The sequence below is a fragment of the Triticum dicoccoides genome, chromosome 7B, assembly GCF_002162155.2.
Source record: "Triticum dicoccoides isolate Atlit2015 ecotype Zavitan chromosome 7B, WEW_v2.0, whole genome shotgun sequence".
NCBI lineage: Eukaryota > Viridiplantae > Streptophyta > Magnoliopsida > Poales > Poaceae > Triticum > Triticum dicoccoides.
The window spans coordinates 435,335,281-435,343,723 of NC_041393.1; the positions used below are offsets into that span (position 1 = coordinate 435,335,281).

At 42.7% G+C, this 8,443-nt stretch overlaps 1 protein-coding gene across 1 annotated transcript; it reads left to right on the forward strand.

The window, feature by feature from the left end:
• The first annotated feature begins 6 nt into the window (after positions 1 to 6).
• On the forward strand, positions 7 to 2,696 carry LOC119335963 (tRNA modification GTPase MnmE-like). Its single transcript, XM_037608006.1, has 5 exons — positions 7 to 204; positions 298 to 436; positions 986 to 1,050; positions 2,218 to 2,319; positions 2,436 to 2,696. The coding sequence occupies exons 1-3, from the start codon at positions 67 to 69 to the stop codon at positions 991 to 993; spliced, it is 285 nt and encodes a 94-aa protein (XP_037463903.1). The 5' UTR covers positions 7 to 66; the 3' UTR covers positions 994 to 1,050; positions 2,218 to 2,319; positions 2,436 to 2,696.
• Positions 2,697 to 8,443: the final 5,747 nt, after the last annotated feature.

Here is an 8,443-nt window from a genome sequence, read left to right on the forward strand (position 1 = left end):
CCGGGGACGATCGCCGCCATCGTCACCGCCCTCGGCGGGGGCCTCGCGGCCGTCGGCATCGTTCGCATGTCCGGCGCCGACGCCGTCGCTGTCGTCGCCCGCGTGTTCCGGACGGCCAGGAAGGAGCCGGCTCCCTGGAGGCCCCGAAGCCACTTCATGGAGTACGGGGTCGCGCTGGACGGAGATGGGGGCGTCATCGATGAGGTAACCGCGGCTTCACTGCTCTGCTTTCGGTTGGTTAGTGTTCCCCGCACAAACTAGTGCCTTGATTTCCCATTTTGTTCGCCAAATCTGAAGGTGCTGGTGGTGCCCATGCTGACTCCAAGATCCTACACCCGAGAGGATGTGGTGGAGCTCCAGTGCCATGGGAACGACCTTTGCTTGCGTCGCATGCTGAGGGCCTGCTTGGAGGTCGGTGCCAGGCTCGCCGACCCTGGTTAGTTGCTTGCTCTGCTCACTCACCTCCTACTGGTCTAGATTATTTACGCTTGTAAACAAATATTCTAGTTCAGTTAGTTACGGCTATGATTGAAGTTCAATAGAAACAGTTCTGTTAGCTACGGCTGTAGTTATAGTTATAGGGAAACAGTTTTGTCAGATAAGCAGACACTTTTTGTTTGAAGAATGAATGGTGAAGCTATCTTGGGATGTAGGTGTCTTATCTTGAACAAACTACTTCCGGCACCTCGGGACGGATAAAGAGTCCATGTTGGTGTTAGCAGGCAGATTCATGTTGCTAGGAACCTCTCAATTGTGTTGATGCATGTTTTGCTCTGCTGCTTAGGGTGGATGCATGCTTGTTGATTGTCCGAGACTGCTTAGGGTGGATGCATGCTTTTTGTTTCTACTGCTTTTGTTGATTGTCCAGCGAGTTTCTCAACTGGGATTATGTAGGATTCTGTTCTGTTATGTCCCCCAACTTATGTATGTTCTGTTGTCTCTATATAAATAATGTGTGCTCAACATATGTTTAATTTCTTTTCAGGTGAGTGAGCATCAATTGATCAGCTTGTGAACTGGATTGTGACCGCTCAAGAAGCTACAACTGAGGTTTATTTTTCCTGATCCCTTTTGTTTCTCTTTAGTGGCTGTTGCTTCATCCACTGAATCTCGATCTCGTGTTGACATGATCTAGAGTTAGAGCTAGCACATTCGCTCACACTTGACTTGGGTGTTCCAGTCTCTGTAATTCTGAACATGAATCACAAGAACAGTCTTAGAAAAATCATAAAACTGCTAATAATAAGAAGAAGTGAGAAGTACTACTCAAACATATCTGCTGGTTGTGCTTGTGGGTTCAACGTTTCTGCTGGCTCCATCCTTCGTTCTTACACTGCAATCTGTACTAAAAACAAACAGAAATGAAAAGTACTATTGAAACCTACCAGAGAACTGATCTGGTTGAAATGCTGATCAATGATCAAGCTCTCGATAGAATAATTCTCCAGGCATGTTGTTGATGGGCGATAACTGTAGTATGAACTTCAGGCAGGATTGCTAAATTTATCATGATTGTTGTTTATGTTTACATTTTTTCTAACTTTTAACACCTAGTATATGTTAGACTAAGTCATATGCAAATGCGAGCAACCTCGTGCCTGATACATGTAAAACGGTTCTGGCATTCTCATCTCTGAGCATATTCTGTAACTGTAGCCTGCAAGGGGATTGAGCATATATGCATCTTAGAAATACTATTGTTTTCAGTTGACAGACTCAAATAATGCAGCATGCATTGTCCTTTTCCCTACACAAATAATGCAGTATGAGATGTGTGACCACATCATGTAATTATGCGCTGATGCAAGTTGTTTTTGGCTGTAATTTAAAGGAGTTGCTCATGCTGGTAGCCTTGACATGTAGGATATCTATAGTTCTGGTGCTCATGCTCATCCGCAAGCTTTTGGATTTATTGTTAGTAAGATTTCTGTTTTACTTTTGTTTGGTTCTAGGATCTGTGGGTCGTGATCAGAATTAAAAGCATTTGCGTTTGCATTCTCTGTTATATGTATCCAGCCATACCATCTTTTCGTTCTACGCACAGTTTATTGCATCTAACTAGTGCCTGCAGCTTGATTTGCTTGAATTTCTCATTATCTGATTTAACCCGTCGAGTTTGTATCTATAAGTTTATTTGATATGTTAAGCTTGACAACTACCCTTAGTTCTGTGTTTCTTGTTTTCTAACACTTGTTTACTTTGATCTTGCGGTTTCAGCCATGGGCAAGGGACAGACTTGCATCGACATCGTGGTCATTGGCGAATCGGTAGTATTGTTGTACCGGTAGTATTGTTGTACAAGTTTACTGTAGTATTTTGGTATGCACTCCTGAACAAGTTAATGTTGTATTTTGGTATGTACTGATGTACAAGTTTAATGTGGTGTTTTGGTATGTACTACTGAGTTCATAACCATTTTGTTTTACAACATGCAGATGATTGCCTTCATTCATGTTTCAACGTGAGCTCTAGGTCGAAGTTGCAAGAAGCAAGGATTCAGGATCTAGGCATGCATGCATGCTCTCTTAGCCATGCTTCTGCTCCTTAGGAGATGTGAATTTCTAGGATTTTTGATGTACTCCCAGCATTTATCTTTTCTCTTATCTCTTTGTTGTTTTGCTAGAACCGTAAAATCCTAATGCATGATGATCATGGTTTGTTTTTGTAGATCTGTTATGATGGCGCTTAAAATTTTACATGCCTGGATTCTGATTGAACTTGTTCTTGTAGGTCTTTCCACTTCTATGATCAGTTTAGTTAGAGTTGCACATGTCAGAACACTATATACCAATAACTCCCAGCTAGTGAGAAATTTTTTGTCACTCCATTAACACATACTGGTTAGTGTTAGTCATACTATTTATGTACATGGAATTTGTTGTCAATTTTGTTAGAATGCAACCTTTTGGTAATTCTGGACTTTTCTTTTGCGGTAATGTAATGATGTTACATGTTTGTTGATTGTTATATATGGGCAAGATGAATCCTATTGTTTTCTTTTTGATGTACACGCATGCTGATGGTTGACACTCATGAACAGCAAGCAACCATTCTAGTTACTACCTAGGTGTTCAGAGATTGTTGTATTATTTATGTTCTCTTTACTCCCTAGTTACTACCTAGTTACTACCTAGTTATTGTTCACATTGCCTGTTTTTCTTGGTGCATACATGTATCTCAAGCATTGTACTTCTGTGTTTGCTTAGGCGGATAGTGGGCAGATCTACTTTGCTGCTTTGCTGCTTACGATAGTGTTGCCGTTGCATTTGTTTGGTTCTGGCCTCAGCAGTAGTATACTAATGCTTCAAGATCTATTTATTTTTCTGTTCATTATACTAATGCTTCAGCAATAGTATACTAATGATTGGTATTCAATTTGCTGCTTACGTTAGTGTTGCTACTGTTATCCATGCCCTCATGCTTGTGTATCTGTTTATTATTCTGTTCACTATTCTTTTCCTAGTTGTTCTTTGTTGGAAGATATTGCTTTCATTGACAGCCATGATAATGATAATTTCCTCTCTTCTACAGGAGCTCTGGGTTGAAGAAGTTCGAAGAAGGGAACACTTCATCTTTGTAGCTAGTTTTATGTTCCTGGGTGTTTACTTCATAGATGTTCCTGGGTGTTCCTGGGTGTTTGTTTACTTCATAGATGTTCCTGGATGTTCCTGGGTGTTTGCACTTCCTGGGTGTTCTAAATTCCTGGATGATGTGGACTACCGCATGGTTGTAATATATATAATATACTCATTTTGGACGTCATTTGTGAAAAATTGTGTGGTTGAAATATTGGAAATAATGATCATTTATTGTTTTTTTAGGTGATGATCCTTAATTGTTGATACATTAGAAATGAAGCAAATACTATTTGGGCCCTAAAAAGGCCACAAATCAAACAATTCAGAAAAAATGAACAAAAATCGCTTAAAAATCAATTGTGAAAAGGTGAAGGCCAAGAAAATAAAAAGGCCTAGGCCCAAAAATAACGAGGCTGAAATGTTGGGCTTGGCCCATCTACCTAATCAAAATTAATATGAGAAAAAAACACGAATAGGATGAATTGTTGGGCTAGGCCCATGTAGAAAACCGAATTGGACCGGGCTGAATCTTGTGCCACATCAGCTTGCCACGCTGGATGCCTACGTGGCCTGGGGAGGTTGCTAGTGACTAAAACGCCATAGTGGACATATTTTGGTCATAAACGTCCACGACCATTCCAGAAGAAAGGTCGCTATAGTCAGTTTACGACTGCCAGCTTTTGACCTTTTGTTTTTGGTCACAGAAAGGTCGCAAATGAAAAACCATGACCTTTCAGTGACCAATAGTGGTGGTCACAAGTTGACATATTTCTTGTAGTGAGAGAACTCTGCATACGGCAAATTGTCGTCCTAACTAGATCCATAATCTAGCGCACAAGCTCCCAACATGTCTTCTAGAATCTGATTGACTCTCTCGGTCTGTCCATTTGTCTATGGATGAAAGGTTGTACTGAACTCTATCCTGTTACCCAAAGTCTCATGCAACTGATTCCAAAACTTTGAGGTAAACTGGGTTCCTCTATATGCAGACATACGATCTTGGTCATATATATCTTTGCCAACTTAGCACTGGTGTAAGCGGTCTTCACTGGGATGAAATGAGCTACCTTCGTCAACCGATCAACTACAACCCATATCAAGTCATAGCCTGAATGAGTCCTCGGCAATCCCGTGATAAAATCCATGCCTAGCTTGTCCCACTTCCGTTCGGGTATTAGCAATGGTTGTAGTAATCCTGCTGGCTTCTGATGCTCTGCCTTTACTCTCTGACATACATCACATACCGCTACGTACTCCACAATATCTTTCTTTATTCCGGTCCACCAGAAACTTTCCTTCACATACAGATACATCTTGGTGTTTCCTGGGTGAATCAAATATGGCGAATCATGGGCCTCCTGCAGAATCAACTTCCTGATCTCGGGGTCATTAGGCACATATACGTGATCCTCAAACCATAAGGTATCGTGCTCATCCTCACGAAATCCTTTAGCCTTTCCGTTTCTCATCCTTTCCTTTATCTCGGCAATCTCCTTGTCAGTCTTCTGAGCTTCTCTGATCTTATCCATCAAAGTAGACTAAATTTCTAATGCTGCTACATAACCTCTCGAAACTATTTCCAAACGTAGCTCGCGAAGATCATCTGCTAACTCCTTGGGTAATTCTCCGCTCATGAGTGTATTAACATAACTCTTGCGACTCAGCGCACCGGCTATTATGTTAGCCTTTCCGGGATGATAGTGCAACTTCATATCATAATCCTTAATGAGCTCCAACCATCTCCTTTGCCTGAGATTCAACTCCTTTTGCGTTAAGATATACTTCAAGCTCTTGTGATCCATGTACACCTCACAATGGTTTCCGATGAGAAAATGTCTCCATGTCTTCACGCATGCACTACGGCTGCTAACTCCAAATCGTGTGTAGCATAATTTTGCTCATGAGGTTTAAGCTGTCGTGAGGCATATGAAACAACTCTTCCCTCCTGCATAAGCACTGCTCCAAGTCCTCGACGAGAAGCGTTGCAATACACTTGATAATCCTTGCGTTGATCTGGAAGAATCAACACCGGGGCTGTAACCAAACGCTTCTTCAACTCTTGAAAACTGGCCTCAAATTCCTCAGTCCATTTGAACTTGGTGTCCTTCTTCAACAACTCTGTCATGGGCTTTGCAATCTTGGAGAAATTCTCAATGAACCTCGTAATATCCTGCGATTCCAAGAAAACTCCTGATCTCTCCAACTGATGTGGGTGATACCCATTTAGTCACAGAGACAACCTTGGTGGGGTCTACTGCTATTCCTTCTCCGAATATAACATGTCTGAGGAATCCAACTTCCTTCAACCAAAACTGACATTTGCTGAACTTGCATATAACTGATGTTCCCTGAGCTTCTCGAGAACCAAACGCAAATATTCCTTATGCTCCTCTTCATTCTTCAAGTAGACCAATATATCATCAATGAACACCACGACGAACTTATCCAAAAACTCCATAAACACCTTGTCCATCATGTTCATGAAATATGCAGGCGCGTTAGTCAGACCAAATGACATAACGGTATACTCATATAGCCCATACCTTGTGGTAAAAGTTGTCTTAGGTATATCCTGCTCTCGAATCTTCAGCTGATGGAATCCTGATCGCAGATCGATCTTGGAAAATACTTTAGCTCCTTGCAACTGGTCAAACAAATCATTGATCATTGGTAGTGGGTACTTGTTCTTGATCGTTACTTCATTCAACGCACGATAATCAACAACCATCCTCAATGATCCATCCTTCTTCTCCACTAGAAGTATTGGGGATCCCCAAGGTGACGAACTTGGCCGATATAACATTTATCCAGTAACTCCTTAATTTGCTTCTTAATTTCCTCCAAATCCTATGCGGGCATCCGATATGGTCTCTTTGATATTGGCCCTGTGCCTGGCAAAAGCTCAATCAAAAACTCAATGTCTCTATCTGGTGGCATGCCTGGCAACTCCTCTAGAAATACATCAGGGAAATCCTTCACCACTGGTACTTCCTCCTGTACAACTCCTGATAAGGAATTCACTTGAGTCCTCTTAGGCACATGCCGGGACACATACTTAATCCTTCTTCCTTCTGGGGTGGTGAGCATAATAGAATTACTGGCGCAGTCAATGTTCCCGCAATACTTTGATAACCAATCCATGCCTAATATTACATACAGCCCTTGCGACTCCAATATGATTAGGTCTGAGGGGAACACGTAGTTACCAATCCTTAAGGGTAACCGATCGCACCATAGGCTGGCCATATACTCTGCTCCTGGCGAGGTTACTAACTGGGTGACCTAAGGGCTTGGGTTGGCAACTTATACTTATCCACAAATCCCCTTGATATGTATGAATGCGATGCACCAGTATCAAAAAGAACGATTGCAGTAAATGACTTAACCAAAAACTTACCTATAACTCCATCGGGTTGCGCTTCAACCTCCTCCACGCTAACGTGGTTCACTTGTCCCCTGTTGAAAGGGTTGGGCTTCTTCCCAAAGCTTCCATTGCCATTTCCATTCTTTGCTTCAAAACACTCCGTGGCGTAATGTCCATTCTTCTCACACTTGAAACAAGTAATGTGACTTAGATCCTTCTTGGCGGACGTTGCTGGGTTGGCACGGTTCCGCCGTTGCTTCCTCCATTCCCATTCCCATTCTTGGGGCCACTATGGTTATGTGAACTTCCTCCATTGGAATTATGGCCTCCATGGTTGTGGTGAATGTGCCCTCCCGAGTTCGGGTAAAATGAGGCTTCTGCTGAGCTCCTGAATTGTACTTCCCTTGTCCATATTTCCTCTTGCGGTTGTCTATCTGTTGCTACTTCCCTTCAATCATGAGAGCTCTATCTACCAACTCCTGGTAGTTGTTGAAGGTTGCCACCATCAACTGCATGCTCAGCTCATCATTCAGTCCTTCCAGAAACTTCTCCTGCTTAGCAGCATCTGTAGCTACATCATCAAGGGCATAACATGCTAACTTACTAAACTCATCCACATACTGGCCCACTGTGCGTCTTCCTTGGCGCAAGTTGTGAAACTCACGCTTCTTCATGTTCATAGCTCCTGCTGAAACATGGGCAGTGCGGAAAGCCTGCTGAAACTGATCCCATGTAACAGTGTGAATGGGGTAAGTGGCTGTGAAATTGTCCCACCATGATGTTACGGGTCCAACAAGCTGGTGTGCGGCAAAACGCACTCTTTCCGCATCTGTGCATCCTGCAGTGGTCAGCTCCCTTCCAATCTTGCGGAGCCAATCATCTGCAACAATTGGCTCGGTGCTACTAGAGAATACCGGCGGATTCAGCCTTAGGAAACAGGCTAAGTGATCAACAGGTGGTGGTGGTGATGGGTTGTTGTTGTTGTTGTTCCCTTGATTGTGATTCTGGACTAGTAACTACATCAAGGTGTTCTGCTACTGGATCAACTGAGTGAGCTCCGGTGGAAAAGCAAATCCATTGTCACGTCTCGGAGGCATCTGATGGGTTTAGAAAAGGTGAGAAAACATAATAGAATAAGGTCTAGAGGGAAAACACTACCCATATGCACATGAGACAAAAAATCATATCAATTCAATCAATTCACACAAGGGCATACAATCGGTCTAACTATCGTTACAAAAGTGCTTGGACTATATTATATACATGCGGGAATACTACTACTGATATGGGGGTCGACTAGAAGTTTTAATCGGTGGAAGACTCCATGATGTCTGCTCCAACTTCATCAACATAGTCATCATCGCTATCGTCGGGGTCTGAGTCGGTGTCGTTGATGATGATGTAGTCCTCCGAACGGATGTCCTTGGAATCATTGTCATCTCCTCCTGGCACGGGTTCTCCCATGAATACTCCTAGCTTCCTCGTCAGATCATCATTCTTC

Coding starts and splice junctions, on each gene's coding strand:
- LOC119335963 (XM_037608006.1), top strand. CDS start 67: ATGTCCGGCGCCGACGCCGTCGCTGTCGTCGCCCGCGTGTTCCGGACG. Junction 205..297: donor ATGGGGGCGTCATCGATGAG/GTAACCGCGGCT, acceptor CCAAATCTGAAG/GTGCTGGTGGTGCCCATGCT.